The sequence below is a fragment of the Bactrocera oleae genome, chromosome 3 (assembly GCF_042242935.1).
Source record: "Bactrocera oleae isolate idBacOlea1 chromosome 3, idBacOlea1, whole genome shotgun sequence".
Taxonomy (NCBI): domain Eukaryota; kingdom Metazoa; phylum Arthropoda; class Insecta; order Diptera; family Tephritidae; genus Bactrocera; species Bactrocera oleae.
This window is the reverse complement of record NC_091537.1, coordinates 7,941,317-7,958,265: the sequence shown is the minus strand read 5'-3', so window position 1 is coordinate 7,958,265 and position 16,949 is coordinate 7,941,317. Positions and strand designations below refer to the sequence as shown.

Below are 16,949 nucleotides of genomic sequence, written 5' to 3'. Positions count from 1 at the left end.
GTCATCGGGTTTCAGAAGAACAGCGGAATTAGTAAATATGTGAAAATAATTTATTGGTATTATATTTTTAAGGTTTATTGGTACAGCTGACATTGGAGATTATATTTGTACTAACTTAAAGCTTTTATAGTAATTTAACCATCTAACTTTTTTTAGGCTCCTCAGCAAATATCAAATTTCTTCTTTTTTTTTTAATTTGCATTTGACATAAGACTCTTTTTAATTAAGCGCTTTTCTGAGATCGCAGCCCTCTTAAATATATTTCTGGAATAGTTTAATATATCTATATTTTATCATATTATTCTTTGTAGTGAAAGCTTTTTTGCGCAAGCTTTTTTTGTTTGCTCAAATTTAAGAAGTCTGGGAATCAATTTTAAAATTTTTGTATGCTAGATCGTGCCCCCTGTATTATAGCGATGGAAGCTCTAAGGGCGCAAATTGGAAGAAAAAAAGTTTCATAGGCCTTAAAAAGGCTCCCTTGATACCCCATTAAAGATTTTATATTTGATAACTATAAACTTTCATTTTAAAGACAAAACTTCCGGATTTATTGGAAATTTTCGAATTTAATACTACTATATAGATCCCAAATTGTGAGTTTTTGGTTCCCAAACTGCATAACCAACTCAAAAGCTTTCACGGTGTAATTTATTAAAATTGCTCATAAGATTGCGCTTTCATCTTCGAGCTTTCCTCAAAAGCTTGTCGTCATGCTAAAATAGTAAAAGTAAGCTTTCATGGTGTAACTTATTAAAAAAGCTCACAAAATTCTGCTTTCACCTTCAAGCTTTCTTCAAAAGTTTGTCCTCAAGCGAAATATAGTTAATATTTAAAGGTGTAACTTTTTAATGCGGGTTACTCGTTTAATTAGTTCTGAATTCTTAAAAGCAACGTAAATTAGGATTTAATTATTCTTAAGTTTATTTTTTAATTTAGATATGGTCGAAACCATCGTAGTAATTAGCATAAATCACGCTAAGCATAATGGCTTAACACTTTTCACTTTTCTTGCCACTTAAAATCTTATCAGAGCTGGTAAATAAGGTTTTCTTTAAAGACATACTGAAGAGAAAAGAGACTTTGTGACAAAGACAAACGAAGAAAAATAAATAAAGTAAAAAAATGATTTTTACTGAATGCCGGGCTTATTAATGAGTATTTGAAGTGGTACATGCAAGCAGATAGTGGATAAAGAAAGAATGAAAGAAGAATGTAGGCATTCAAAAGCCTACAGGTCACTCTCTGATTTTTTCTCACCAAGCGAGCTAAATACAAAGCAGACGAAATTAATGATATTGAGTTGAATTCCAAGCGATAAATGCAATAAACACTCGATAAAAAAAAAATTACGAAAAAAAACGAAAAAAAAGTTTGAAAAAAGATTACATCAACTGCATATAAAACGAGGTAATTCTTATGTCCAACCGAAAAAAAGTCGTCAATTTCGTCAATTCTTCCACGCAGCTTGTGTAAAATTCAAAAATTTTAGATAGTAAGGGCAGCAAGTGACTGAAAAATCGAGTAGGAGGGCAATTGATGGCAAAGTAAAGAGAACATTTCACGCATGCGCACAGTTGGCTAGAATTATAAGTGTGCGCACTAACCTATACACATACATAGATATATGTATGCGTGGTATACACGAAATTACATGCACTGCACCGACTAGGGAGGATACGGAAGGTATAAACATAGTTTAAGGCCGTAATTAAATGGCGGCGATGATGATACCAAAATAAAGAAGACAACGAAAAGTCAGCTGAACCTTTGACACGACCAAACAATAATATATACATCTATGCCTCAATGATAGTGGCAATAAAGGCAGCGAAACAGGAAAACGTTGAGACAGGTAGTCAATACAGACTTGGCGGCGAACTAGAGCTGGTTTTTTTGGATTTGCGCATGAGCTGAGGCAGGTGTGTTTCAAAAGGTAGATATGTGCATACATTGTTTACGTTTGCAGCATGGTTGCTAGTGTATTTGACATCAACTGCAGTTTCTTCTTTATACTCTGCTCTTCGCTACCAGTTTGCTCACACATCCTTTTGCAAGTGAGAGATTCGAAAGACTTGTTTCTTAGCACTTTGTGTGGGTTTTGTTTTAGTTTTAAAAGGGAATAACTGTGCTGTTGTAATATGAACTATATCTATATATATATACACATATATATAATATTTATATCGCACTGCTAATTTCATACATCAGTCAGGGTATGTACACATGTTCATACATATATACATATGCATGTGTTAACTTCGAACTACCGCTATATGTCGGCAGGTAATATAAACTTCTGCGATACTACTTAGACAGTAATATATGAATATTGCCTATTTTGATGTGTGATGGAATTTCCTGAAATTTTTTCGCTTTGTATCAAAGCTATTTGTTTTGGGTGAAATTTGGCAACAGTGCATAGCATTTTAATTCATATGATTCTTAGCATAATACCAACATTTTTGGCTGTAGTACCCATATTTATTGCATGATTAAGCCTTGGTGGTAATAAATAAAGAGCTCTAGGTTTTTTTGAGTTGTTCTTGGGCTAAATTCTAACAGAATATGATCGATTTGTACTGAGTATTTCGATCCGTAAATATTCATTAATTATAGTGCATTTTTTATAGGGACAGTGGTTCTGAGACTTCCCCGTTTCAAGTTTATAGAATTTGTCAACACTTTAGGTTACTTTACAAGCACTCAGAAAACGATTGTTTCGTTGATTCGTCATTACATCTGATATGAATTCAATTTAAAAAACGTTTGTATTTTAGATTTCAGCAATTTCTATTATTATAAATTTTTTATATTGTATATGTCTAATTATCTCAGTTAGATATATATTTTAAAGTTAAAACTGCGTATTTGTACATTCCGTCACCTTTCTATATAACCGATTATATTTTATAAGCTTACACAATTAAACGCCTAGAAAGCTTAGAAAAGGTTATGTTCGCATTTCTTTGCTGCTTCGGCTAACTTCATTGCTTTTTTCTGGCAGATAAACTTATATTTGGCGGCACAATCGGCATCGGACCACAAAGATTGCACAGTTTTTCCAATCAACAAGCAGTTCTCGCTGTCATTGCCATTGGGTTCGTTACTATCCCAGTTGGATGTGGTGATTGTTTCGCCACCAAGTCCCCACACCCAGTTGCTGCCATAAAGTTGGTTGCCAGCGGACCAGTAAGAGGTGTCTTTCACATCTTTATGTAAAAATAGCAGAAATAAATTTGTTTTATAAACATATTTTTAATATATATACGGTCTATACTCACCATACAATTCACGGAAGCCTTTCAACAGTGTTAATAAGTCAACATTTTCAGGCGCCACCAGTTCCCAACCTTTCGAGTAGCAATAGTAGTTGGCTTCAAACCAGGAAACCTAAATATTTCGTACATTTTGTAGCGTTGTGTGTTTTTTTCACCTCACCCATGTTCAATACTCACCTTCTCGCTGCTCACGTAGTAATCGGTGTTGTCGCTCAGACTACCCGGCCAGCCGAAGGAGAAGTCATTATCCACGCTCAGTGGTGTGGCTTGGCTAACGCCCGACAGCGCCACAAATACGAGTAACAGCACTAATTTACCGCTAGATTGTTTCATTTTTTAATGTTTGCTTTACACTGTTTTGTTTGCAACTAATTTCGATGAAATTGCTCCCCGCTTTTATACAAAGAGAAATTGTGCAGTTATTTCTCTGTTTTTTTTTTCTTGTTTTCAATATTCTTGTGTACTTAAAACATAATCGATGGCCTGACTTTGTGTCTGGCAATTTAATGTACACGGATTAAAAATTGTTTTAATGGATATTTTAGTTAAGTTAGCGCAAATATTTTGATTATTGTTTATGTACATAGTGTTGCTATTAATTATTAAAAATATACGATATATATCTCATATGGAATCATTTATCATGTTTGTTTAAGCTTTTGCGTGAAATTTTTGACTGCGATATAGTGTGGGGCCATTGCCAATATTGCAGGTCTATAGTTAGAAATATACGTATGTATTGTATATATAATGTCTATATTATACATACATACATACACATACATATATGGGTCATTCCATGGAAATTTTTCATTAAAATTTTTTTTCGTACAAAATATTTTTTTTTTTGTGTTCTTTGAGGCAAACTATTGGACACGTATTTTTTATTTCGACTCAATATGAAAAATTTTGAAGTTATAAATTTTCAAAATTTTAACTTTTGAAAAAAATGCCTTTCAACATTTGCTTATACGAAGAAAAGTATCGCTTTATAAAAATAACTAGCCAGCATATTCTTAACGATTTTTGCTTAGCTTTACAATGAGATACATTTTATTACAAAATAAAACAAGTTAAAAATAGTTTCAAATTGACAAAAAAAGAACTATTTGTTTATAAAAACGTACTTTTCGTTTATAAAGAAAAGTCGCAAAAATACAACTTTTATTTCATTTAAAAGCAGAGAAAAAATCGTAAAGAATATGCTGGCTAGTTATTTTTATATATGTAGAAATACTTAGCTTCGTATTAGCAAATGTTTAAATTTTGAAAATTCATAGCTCCAAAATTTTTTATATTAAGTCGAAATAAAAAAATACGTGTCTCATATGTTGTCTTCAAGAATACAAAAAAAATATTGTTTTGTACGAAAAAAAATTTTGAATGTAAATTTGCGATGGAATAACCCATATACACATATACATTTATCCATTATCAAATCATAGCTGATAATTTTGTCGTTTTTTTTCAATTAATAACTGTAAAATATAAACAGTAATTACACGTGCCACTAAAAGCCATTGTAGATATGAGATCTAGACAATTTATTAGAATCGGTATTATTTCTGTCACTTTCACATAGAAAGGTTATATACTACATACATAAGTTTAATTCAATTTATAAAGAAAATGGAAAGTCTACGGTTCGGGTTTGATCGGGATAAACATTTTAAGGTGAAAATATAATATAATATTAGCACCTTCATATCTTTCCGGAGATGATCGCTATAAAAAGTCCTGTACGTAGTTCCGTTAAATTCAATATAGATAAGATGGGACCTAGTATAGACTGATTGTACCATTTTTGGTACTCAAGATGTTAAGAGAATTTTCTCAAACCATATTATACAGATATTCAACATGATGGCTGATAAATGCGGTATAAAGTGAATTCGGATGGATTGAGACCATTGAGATCTTTTTATTATGCATATTAGAACTATAAAAAGGTAAATTAAAAAATTTGCTTTAAATAAATACTGTTTTTTTTGTAATAATTTTTTTTTTTATCACATATATACACAAAAACACTCGATTGAAAATATTCGTTCCGAGAAGGTTCCAATATTTGTTATATATTAATTTTTGGAAACTGTCTTCTGGCAGATGAAGTCGTTCTGTGCAGCACAATCCTGTTTGGCTTACAAAACATTAGTAGTATTAGTTTGTACTAATAAGCATTTAACAAAGCTCACTGGTTCCCTGACAGCCCAATTGGTGAAGGCGAACTCTTGCCGCCAAGACCCCAGAGCCATGTTTTCTCATTGGCCAACCGATTGCCAGCAGTCCAGTAATTATTTTGAGTCAGACCTAACGGTACATAAAAAACACAATAAATACTAAAATGGAAAAGGTTACTCGAACCTATCGAAGAGTTCAATGAAGCCTTTCAGCAGAAGGTCAGACTCAAAGCTGTTGTGTTTGATCAGATACCAGCCGTTGGAGTAGCAGAAGTAGTTGGCGGCAAACCAGGAGACCTTATGAGCCAACAGTGGTTACAGGATTGCATTCAATATTATATATAAACAAATATACAGTAAATTTTCGCACTTACGGGATTCGAGTTTCCTTTGTTATTTTTTTAATAACTCTGATCTGTTTAATTATAAGAAACGTAAATTTTATTCAATAACTTTCTTTTGAAATCAAATACGGAGTACAGTTGAGGGCTATGTCAACCCTATTCATCGGCTAAAATCGGAACTTATCTTAAACAGGTATATTCACTACAATTTAGTTTTTAAATAACTTAGTAAAGATGCACATCAAAAAAAGTAAAATAAAAGTATTTATACAATTCTTTTAACGTAATGAGTCGCTCGTGGCAAGGCTTTGATTTTAATATGGATATAGTCAGGCTAATCTGCTGTGCTTTTACTACTCATAAATGTATTAAAAAAGCTTAGATACTCACATAACTATGAATCGCCTGGAATTTTTTAATTTCGGGATTATGGTATATATATGTATATATGTATATGAGACAATCAAAATCTAGCAGCGGTTTTTAAAATATGTCTTTTTTTCAAAATGTATAACCAGTAATAATATATACTTAAGTTAATTTCGGGATTAAATATTTTTAAATTTTATATATATATTTTTTTAATTACAATCAGTAAATATAATATATATACTTTAGTTACTTTCGGGATCCCGAAATTGCAACTTCAAATCCCGAAATTTCAGTATTAAAAATTGCATGAATACTACTTCAAAATAAATTTCCTTTATTTGAAAAGTATATTTTTCGTTCTATTTTATAAAATTTTGTTTATTTTATTTTTTAATTTATTTATATTATATTATTTTTATAAAATAAAAAATTATTAATTTAATACCTCAAAATTGTGTAAGACGTATATTATTACTTCCTAAAGGGCTACTCTCTCGTATAGATATACTATATGTATATATACACGTACATGTATGTATCTAAATTTACATTATGACCGACACATAGTACTTATTGACATATAATTATGTCTCATTATGGGTTGATAATAAAAATATTAAATATAATATATAAATAGATAAATAATAATAATATTCCATGTGTAATAAATATAATTGATCGTTTTTCGAGCGCAAGTTTCCAAATTACACGTGTTTGATAGCCAATCGAAATTCTAAAATATTAGATAAAGCTGCAAGTAATCAAGCATACGTGTGATTAATATCGTAGAATTATTACATTATATGGCTCTGGATATACCTTATACCGTTTACACTCATAGTTGGATTTGTTGTGGTAAATCACATTTTAGAAATTCGATTTAATAAACAAAAATTCTAACATGTATTTTAGTGCCTTAGACGACCGCTTGAACCCGTATCTGTATGAAGTCATAGATGTATTGATTGAAATTTGAGGAATGCACTGCGGCCTATGGTATATAGTGCCCTCTGCTGTTATCAAAACACTTCGTTTAGCTTGGTCAAATTAAAGCGATTTAGTAAAGTTCCTGGGTTAATGGTTGTAATGTGTTATTTCATCGGATTTTATTGCCCGATAGCCTGATTCCTTCTTCTTGTGGTTGCGGGGGAAAGATATTATCGAAGAGTGACTATGTTTGAGGATAATATCGATGTTTATGCATTTTAGAAAAATTGTCTATGCATACACCATACCTAGTATAGATAAACCTACCAATTCATATAACAGTAAAAATAGAAAATATATAAAAAAAATATTCTAAAAAATTTAGCATTTCATCATATTAGATATCCGTATACGAACATATTCACGCTCAGTTTATGCTTAAATAGACAAGCAAAACAACATTATTCCACTAACATTAGCAGCTAAGCTCCTATCAACATGTGTAGCTAAACCGTAGTTGTAAATGTTGCGCAACATTTGTTGCCGAAAGTGAAAATGCACGCAAATGAAATGAAAACAATTTCAAGCGCAACACAACAAACGCACACATACACGGACACGCAACAACAATACAATCCACCACATGCGCGTTCCGATTCACGGCGTTCCCCAGCAAAAACCAACAAAACAAAAACGGCCTCGCGCACTGCCTTTGTAATTGACATGCAACAAGCGTTTGCCGCCGCCCGCATGCTGCAAATAACCACAAACATACACACCTACCCATGGCACACACACAGATACACCTACAATCCACAATTGGTAAACAATTTTGAGATACGAAACAGCCGCCGACTGCAAGTGTGGATTGTATCCGATAGATACGCGCACGCAACTCTTGCTGCGTTTCGTTTCACATGCACTGTATATGTGTGCGTGCGAATGTGTGTTTTATTTGGTGATTCGGCTGTCTGCCCGGTTGGTGCCTGTGTTGCAGTGTCCGCCGATTGCTCGAATCAGTTGCTAAACGTTTGCCGGCCTTATTGGATGTCGAAAATCATTGATGTAACGGTAGTGTGCCGTACGGTTGCGCTCGGTCTCAGTTCGTCGTTTACGTGCGGTCGCTTTTCCTTCTACCTGCCCAATTTGTTGGTGAAGTAAAGGTCGCTAAGGATAAGCGAAAATCGTCAAGCCCAGGCTTGAACTGCTTACTCTACACGGTGCAATGCAGAGTAGGTAGACGCGAGCGTTTCTATGTGTGTGTGTGTCGCTAAGCGCGCGTTGTGACAGAGTTTTTACAAAAAACCAAAATTTTCGATAGATTTTCAGCAAGTATGCGCATTTTTTCAAATAAGTGAACTTGTGTAAAATTTGAAAACAAAATAACTAAGTAAGCTACTAAATGCTAGTTGGTACGTGAATATGTTTATTAGTTGTTGGCTGACTGGTGTATTGTGTTTAAAAAAGAGGTGGAAATTTGAAATATACATTTTGCAAAACTTTGTGCCGAAGTGCCTAATATAATATTAAAAATTTTATGAAAACTTAAAACACTTATAAATCGGCAAGTCATGTTTTTGAGTCAAATGACCTGTGAAACCGGTCGTAAAACAAATATCGAATGCGAATACTAATTAAAAATTAAATTTAAGAATTTTTATTCGGAAAACCATTTTGAAAATTATTAGATGATTCTGAGCTTTTTAAAGTGAAAGAATCATAAATTAAAAATGTATAATTTTGACGTGTCAAATATAGCAAATATATAAAAAGGAAACTGTTTATGTAGAGCTGTGCTATGCTGTAATTTGAAGGCATGCGAATATCTTGCCTTATGAGTGGGAAATAAACGTTCATAAATTATTTTAAAACATTTTAGAAATAAAAATAATTAATGCATAATTGGATACTCTGCCCAAAATGTTTAAAAAAAATATACCAAACATATGCTCCAATTTGTATGTAGTGGATTTTGAAATCAACAATATTGAAATATACTTCTTATGGTATTATTGCGAATAAGAAGGCATTTTTAGAATTTGAAATCATATATCTGTTTAAACATTTTTTTTTTCAAATATAAAACTCATTCCTTATGTATAACATTTTTCAAAACCTTACGTTTTTACCTGCCAATTTAAAATCTCTAAATTATTAAAATTATGTGATTAAGTCTCTTAAGCTACTTAATTGAAAGTAAAACGTATACATATATGTTACAAAACAAAAACAATTTTTAAAACTCGATATATTAAAAAATTACTACAAAAGTAATTGGAAACGTTAAAAAAGTAATTAGAAATTTTTTAAATAATACAAAATTTTTCATAGATCGATTAAGACATGTCCGTCTGTCTGTAAACACGTGAACTAGTACCTCAGTTTTTTAGATATCGCTAAGAAATTTTGCACACTTCCTTTTCTCCACAAGAAGCTGCTCATTTGTTGGAATCGTCGTATAGCATATAGCTGCCATACAAACTAAATAATCAAAATCAAGTTCTTGTATAGAACCTCTTATATTTGTGAAGGGTATTATAGCTTCGGCGCACCCGAAGTTAACGTTTTTTCTTACTAAATTTAAAAAATATATGCATTACATTTATGTTACCAGACATTGAAGAAATATTTTTCTTTAACAATTTTACTAAAAAAAATTAAGACAGTATTCAAAATAACACATAAAGTGTTAAAAATATTATATGAACTAAAAATAGAAAAAATAAATAAAAATTATATACAATCTAAAAATTAAATTAAAATTATATAAAAATCAAATTTAAAAAATCATGAAAAAGAACAAAATAATTGTTATATATTTGATATTTAAACAAACTTAATATAAAAAATAAAGACAATTTTTATAAAAACAATAAAATAAAATAAAAAATAATAATAAATATTAAAAACCATTAAAAAACTTAAAACATACAACATAATAAATATATAAATCATGTAAAAATTAATTAAAAATTATAATATATCAGCAAAATTAATATTAAAAGCAAATTTTAGAAAATTTTGTAATACAACAAATACGTAACAAAAAATTAAAACACATATTTTAAAAAAATAAATAACACAAACTACTTAAAAAAAATAGATGTATGTAAGAAAATAAAAATAGTAAAAAAATAAAAGTAAAATAAAACAGAAAATTATAATAATTATTTAAATACAAAAAAAATTAAAAATTATTTAAATTAAAAAAAACCATGAAATACCAGAAAATAAAAAAATTAAGTATTATATAAAAATTACAAATTATTTAAATCAAAATAATTATTTAAATCAAATTAAAAAAAATCATGAAATACCAGAAAAAAAAAAAAATAAGTATTATATAAAATATACAAAAATTACAACAAAAAAATTGTAAAAAAATATATTTTTTCAATGTTGCTAATTTCTTCTCGAATTTCATTGCAGATTGGCAACTACAGGCCAAATTATTAGACTTAAATGAAATTGTGTGATTTATTAAACTTATAATACAAAAATTACACCAAATTTTGAATATAACAAAGTCTAACTGGACTTATTGACATTGAAAAGTGCAACAAACAAAACTTTTGAGGCAGAAATAAATAAAAAAAGTGGAAGTTGAATGTTTGGAATATAAATACTAATAAAATAATGCAAAAATAATTTGAGCTAAAACTGAAATTTTACAACAAAATATTCAAAAAAGTATGCTTTAAGCAAAAAACTAAAGCATAGTGCCACAAATTAAAGTCCCAGCAATTCACACTCGCAACAAATCAACTCTAGTTTGCTGAAATGCTAAACCGTAGCACTCACATATAGTTATAGGCGAACAGCTTCAATTACAACAAAAAAAAAAAAAACGAATTGACAAATAACAAGTGTTTTATTAGCAGCCAGTGAGCGCTTGCAGCTGGACGCCAGCCAAGTGGAAAATACAAAACAAAAAAAAAAGTGAATAGAATTATAAATCAAAATCGCGCAAATCAAATATCGAGTGGAAACGAAGAAGCAACAAAGGATTTGCAACAACACACTTGTATTTGCACTGCAGTTAACAAGTTTCAAATAAAATGCAACAAAGAGCCGCCGGCAATACGCCACAGGCCATGGCTGCGGAGTGGCAGAGGCAGCAACGGCGACGCCAGCGGACAACTCTCGTCACAGCAGCAATGCTAAAAATACATACAAACGCTGCGTCATCGCTGCTAATGCGTGGCGCGATGTTGTTGTTGTTGCTGCTAATAGTCGACAACAGCGGTTTAGCTGGATTGCAGCATGTTGCAGCGCTTAAGGGTAAGTGTGCTCTACAAAGCAAGAAAAAAAATACCAAAAAAAGTTGAAAAAATTTAGAAAAATAGAGAAAAAAATGCAAAGAATGGAGAAAAAACTAGAATAGCTAGGCGCATGCAGCAAAAGTCGCAAGCAAGCAAAAACCAAAAATAAATTGCGGCATTAACGTTGCTACTTGCAACATTAGGCTGCGTTGTGGCACGCACTTCGCTTGCTACAACGCATTTTCCGGCCAGCTAAAACGACAAATTTACCAAACTGCGCGTATATGTGTGCGCGCATAGAAATTTGTTGAAAGTAGGCGTGGTTGTTGTCTTTTTTTCTGCTTTGAATTTCGTTTGTGTGATTTTTCTACTTCCTTAATGTCGTTGTTGCCCCTGCATAGCCTGTGACTTGTGCGCGCTATCAGTTGGCGCACACAGTTCGTTGCACAATCACAGCTCCACATACATACATACTTACATACATATATTACAACGTTATATCTGTTTTCTGTCTGCATTTTGTCACAGATATTTATAAATAGATATCAAGCGTTGTACATCTGTAGGCACGCTGCTGAGCGCCAGCAAGATTTATTATTATTTATGTGCATGTGTTTGCATTCGCTTCAGTTCAGAATGTCAATGGCTCATCATTTGCCGGCTTAACGGCGACTGACTTTATGTTGTTGCTGCCGGTTGCCAATAGTAGCACGTTGATTAAGTTCACAGTTGTTTTTGTTATTTTAATTCTCATCGTAGACCCATATATATATAGTTAGCTATAGATAGGTATCTTAAATAATGCTTTGTTGTTGCTGTTACTGTTGTTTTCGTACTCCCCACCAGCTAATGCCACACAATTAGTGCGGCTGAACTTCTGGAGAGCTTTCACTGACTTAACTTAGATTTATATAAGTCCAAATTTTATGTTCCCCAATTGTTATTGTTGTTATTATTTTTGTTGTTGTTTGTGCGGTATTAAATCATCAGCCATATTTAATAACACTGTTTATTGAAAATAGAACGTTCTATGAAGATATCTTTATAGGTTATGTTTGTATATGTGTATCTCAGCTAAAGCATTCTCCCTTACTCTTCCTTATTTTCACCAGATTTTCCATATTTTCTATAAGCATGTCAATGCTTATACGTCACTTATATTGTCGTTTACCGTTAGCGCCTTTGCTTTTGGTGTTCACCACCACTTTAGATTGCCTTTATCATGCCTCTGGGAGGTGTTAAGTCAAAATGTTAAGTGCTCTGTGCACACCAACTCGTGTAGTCTATACATATATAGTTAAAATTGCAAATACTTGCAACACAAGCTCGTAGCATAAAGCAATATAGAGAAAACTACCAGCTGAACGGCTTTAAGCTGAGATTTCTGGCTTCTAGTTAAATTTATAGATGGTATTTAGTGATACTGTCATATCATTTTTATATGTTGCGAGAGAATTTGAAATGATCTCTCACATATATTAAGGCTTTACACCATTTTTCTCCAAATAATTGTTTATAAGCGTCCTTTAGTCCTTTTTATTCACTGAAGAAGTAATCCTTGCCAAAATTAGTTACCTCTATACAGTCAATTCAATATTTGAGATATTGACTTGAAATTTTGCAAATGTTCTATTCTCCCCAAGAAGCTGCTCATTTGTCAGAATTACCAATATCGCATCACTATAGCATATAGCTGTCATACAAACTGATTTATCAAAATCAAGTGTTTGTATGGAAAACTTTTTAATTTGACAAATTTTCTTCACGAAGTTTGGTATAGCTTATTATCCAAGGTAAGGCTACAATTTTCGTAGAAATTGCTCTGATCGCTTCACTACAGCATATAGCTGCCATACAAACTGACCGATCAAAATCGCAATGAATATCATTTTACACCATTTCTGCTATAAGAATTGAATGTGTGAAGAGTATATAATAGCTGATTGAATATATTGGCAGCTATACTGAACGCTACTAAAGTCTGTCTTCAGCCATCGAAGTACACATTCCAGTTTTACAAAAGTTGCACAAAATTTGGCCAGAATAGACGATTCATGGACTAAAGAAACAAATAAAGGGGTTCTACGAGCTAATAAAAGTAATCAAATGTGTTGGTAAAATAATTTTTACATTCAGGAACGATAAAAATAATTGAAAACTTGCTATTAGGTAAGCCATTCTGCAGTTAAAGAATTAAAATATAGTTGCAGAATCAATTTAACTACACTTGAAGGTTTTTGAACACTGTCATACACTAAATAAGTAATATTATTAACTGTAATGGCTGTTTTCCTAAAACTAAATTTTATCTAAAATTTTGTTTTCGCATTACAAAAGCTCAGCTATTTAAAACACTCGCTCTTTCGGCAGCATCTTAAACTTACTTAATTATCTAAAATAATCTAACGAACGAGCTTCAATGCTTCATGTGTCTCAAACATTTTTGTTGTTGTTGTTGTTGTTGTAGCGGTAGAATTCTACCGAGTTGACAGTTGATGGCCGGACAAAATCCGGGTCTGTTCCGTTTACGTAAATCCGACTGTCGTGGGAGCCTCAGACACTCTTGTAGTGTTCTTAAATATCTCCTAAGTTCATGAACATTGGCTGTCTTCTATTTTCGATGTTCTGGATAAAACCGAATCGAACAAACTACTGGTATAAATCACATAAAATGGCTTAATTGTATACTTTTAATCAGTTATTCGTATACTAAATATTACCGTATATTCTTTTGTACTTAAGTATTATATGCGGCAAGAGAGCAGAGCTCAAACGTAGCGAGCAGAGAAATGGCGAATCGAACATAATATCTGTTTAAGAAACTGGTCGCATACGTTTCGAAATATTATACGAGTATATAATCTCACATTAGTTATGATATATTTTCTAAGAGCTAAGATTTTTGCTGCTTTTCCTCACCGCAACTGTTGTCAATCTAAGCTAGCCTTCTAAGAGATAGAAAGAAATTTGTTTTTGTTGAGATAAAGTGCCAGTTAAAGTAGTTGTCTTACAGAAAAATTTTGGCTAGCACAAAAAAAATCTATAACTCATATTTCTATAGCACTGCACCACTTCCTACGAAGTTCTTTCGAAGCCAACAACAATTGCGCGCAACAAAATTAAATTCCATATGCAATCACCTACAAATTAGGCAACACAATTTGCTCTAACGGACAGACGTACATAAGTAACTACACTAATTTCACATCCAAATATGCATTCTAAAACAATTTGTGTTGTGAAAATTGCCTGCTCAGATTCGCATAGAAGATTAGTTGTACTTGCAACACATGCAAACACACCTACACGTGCAGGAAAACACACATGCATGTGGCAGGCGAGCAGCGGCGAGAAAATTGCCTACCAAAAATGACCTACTTTCAGACATAATTTGACGGCTACAACTACATATGCATATATGTATGTGTGTGTGTGTGTGTGTATATGTACAGGGGTATAGTTTGAGCTATGAGTGCGCGCACAGATGCTGGCAATAACTAATAAAAAAGTTGGCAGCAGAAAATTTGCAAATAAAAAACACATTAAAGCCAAATGGCTGAAGGATGGCTAAAACAACAAAAACAACAAAAAATATGTAGAATAGCAATTCAAATAAGCGAAAATTCGCAGAAGTATATAATAATAAATAGTCGGCTGCAATTTCAGCGCGGCAGCGGAATAAAATATATGTTGCAACATTAACAGAGTACCTACAGACAGGCGCGCTGGGTGCCACGTTGACCTGTGAACGCATGTAGGCATGAAGCTACAAGCGTACAGCCCACTCGCGGCAGCCTTGAGCAGCAGTACGCCAGCCCTTTTTGTTGTTGTTGTTTTTTGTTTTTGCTTTCTTCTGCTGGCGGTGAAGAAAGGTGGCAATTGCGCACATTGTTGTTATTTTTGTATACTTTTTTTTTTTTTAATTTTTTCTATGCGCCCCACTTTAGTTGCATGCCGCATCGCCGCTTCCATATAACTCATCAAAACGGTCTCTTGAGGCTGACGCTTGTTCTTGTTCGCATACATATTGCACTATCACTACTAGCTGCCACTGCTGCACTGACGCGCACTATTTGTTGCATGGCTTGCTGGGCTAGCTTGTAGCAGTTAGTTGTACAACAAATGGTGGCTTTGAATTGCTTTTGCAATTGTTGCAGTTAAAAGTTGCAAGCGGCTAGGCAAAAAATTGTTATAAAAACACAACAACAACAAACAAGCATTACAAAAAATTGCCGTGCAGCACAGCGTGTGGCAAGTAGTGGCGCTGGTAACACCGACTCTTAGCAGCACGGCAACAAGACAAATGGTCCCACGGGTGACATTACCCTTTTTTGTTACAAGGACACAGGCGTTGCAAGTTAGCTTATGCGCGCAACATTTTTCTTGTTGTTGCTGTCGCTAGTGGTTGTTCGCTGGTGCTGTAGTGATTGTTGTGTGTTGTTGCTTTGAAATAAGCACGCAGTTTCCCCCAGTGACGCAAACAAGGATCTGCACCGCTGATAGTGGCACTTGCAACAAGGCTTTAGCACTCGTTATAGTTAGCGTTAGCGGGGGGAGGGGTGGCTGTTGGGCGAGCGTAGCGGCGCATATCAACAAACATGCGTGTCGTTTAGTGCTAGATAATTTTTATTATTGCCCAGCGCGTACAGGGATTTACTCGCTTTTTTTATTTATTTCATTTTTAATGACAACTTGCACTTGCTGCAACAGTGACAACTAACGCATGGGTGGCAGTGAGATGGTGGTGGTTGCTAACAAATGGCATTTACAATTCACAATGTTGGAAAATAATATATGTTGGGTGACGCAAACCCGTTCACATGCATACTTTGACCGTTGGTACTGTGTGGCAACTACAAGTATCCTGCAGGAAAGTGAGTTATAATCTATTGTGATTGTTGCTGTGGGAGCAAATATTTTTTCTTCTGAGATATATAAAATTGAAGCATATATTTAGTTAAATATATTTTGAAAAACTTTTAACAATAATTTTTAAAAATCTTGAACTAGTTACAAACTAGTTATTTTTAGTCCTGTTGGAAATAAGGCTTAAATAACATAAAGATGTCACTAAAAGTTTAGTTACTCAACAATTTTCCAAATAATTGCATAAGTTGCAAGCTTGTAGTTCCAACAGGGTGCAAGCGCTGCCGCACAGTCACACAAATTGCTATCTTAGTATGCGTGTGCGTGTGAAGGTGTTGCATGGAAAATTATGTGCGATTTATTGGATTGCGTGTCACACTTGGCGCACGTCAACGCCTGTTAAGAATTGAACAACGACAACAACAATAACAACGGCGAAAATTGAAGCTGAAGGCGAGCAGCAGTCACAGCCAACCAACACTGAAGGCGATCACGTGCGATAGAGCGTTTGAACAAACAGCGCAACGCCACGGCAAACAGCGGAAATTGCACGTACAACAACAGCAGCAACAGTAGTAGCGAGATAAATGACAACACGAAGCCATTGGCTGAAGCTGGAGTCTGCGATGCCAGCGCTTATGTTGGAACACGTTGCCCTAGCAAATGACAACAATCAGTTGCAACAGCAACAACAACAATAATACACACATGCGCGTACAC

The 16,949-nt window shown here is 33.2% G+C and overlaps 2 protein-coding genes across 2 annotated transcripts in view; one reads left to right on the top strand and one right to left on the bottom strand.

Annotated features, from left to right (window-relative positions):
- Window positions 1–2,794: 2,794 nt before the first annotated feature.
- LOC106619036 (C-type lectin domain family 3 member A) lies at window positions 2,795–3,657 on the bottom strand. The gene is made up of 3 exons (XM_014236998.3): window positions 3,456–3,657; window positions 3,282–3,390; window positions 2,795–3,209 (listed from the first exon to the last, which is right to left on the bottom strand). Exons 1-3 carry the CDS (start codon window positions 3,609–3,611, stop codon window positions 2,941–2,943), a joined length of 534 nt encoding a protein of 177 aa, XP_014092473.3. The 5' UTR covers window positions 3,612–3,657; the 3' UTR covers window positions 2,795–2,940.
- A 6,843-nt stretch (window positions 3,658–10,500) lies between these two features.
- Window positions 10,501–16,949, top strand: part of robo2 (roundabout 2) — a 127,692-nt gene continuing 121,243 nt past the window's right edge. The window contains exon 1 of the mRNA XM_070107389.1: window positions 10,501–11,382. Within this exon, the coding sequence (XP_069963490.1) occupies window positions 11,160–11,382 (223 nt within the window). The 5' untranslated portion in view covers window positions 10,501–11,159. The remainder of the gene's footprint in view (window positions 11,383–16,949) is intronic.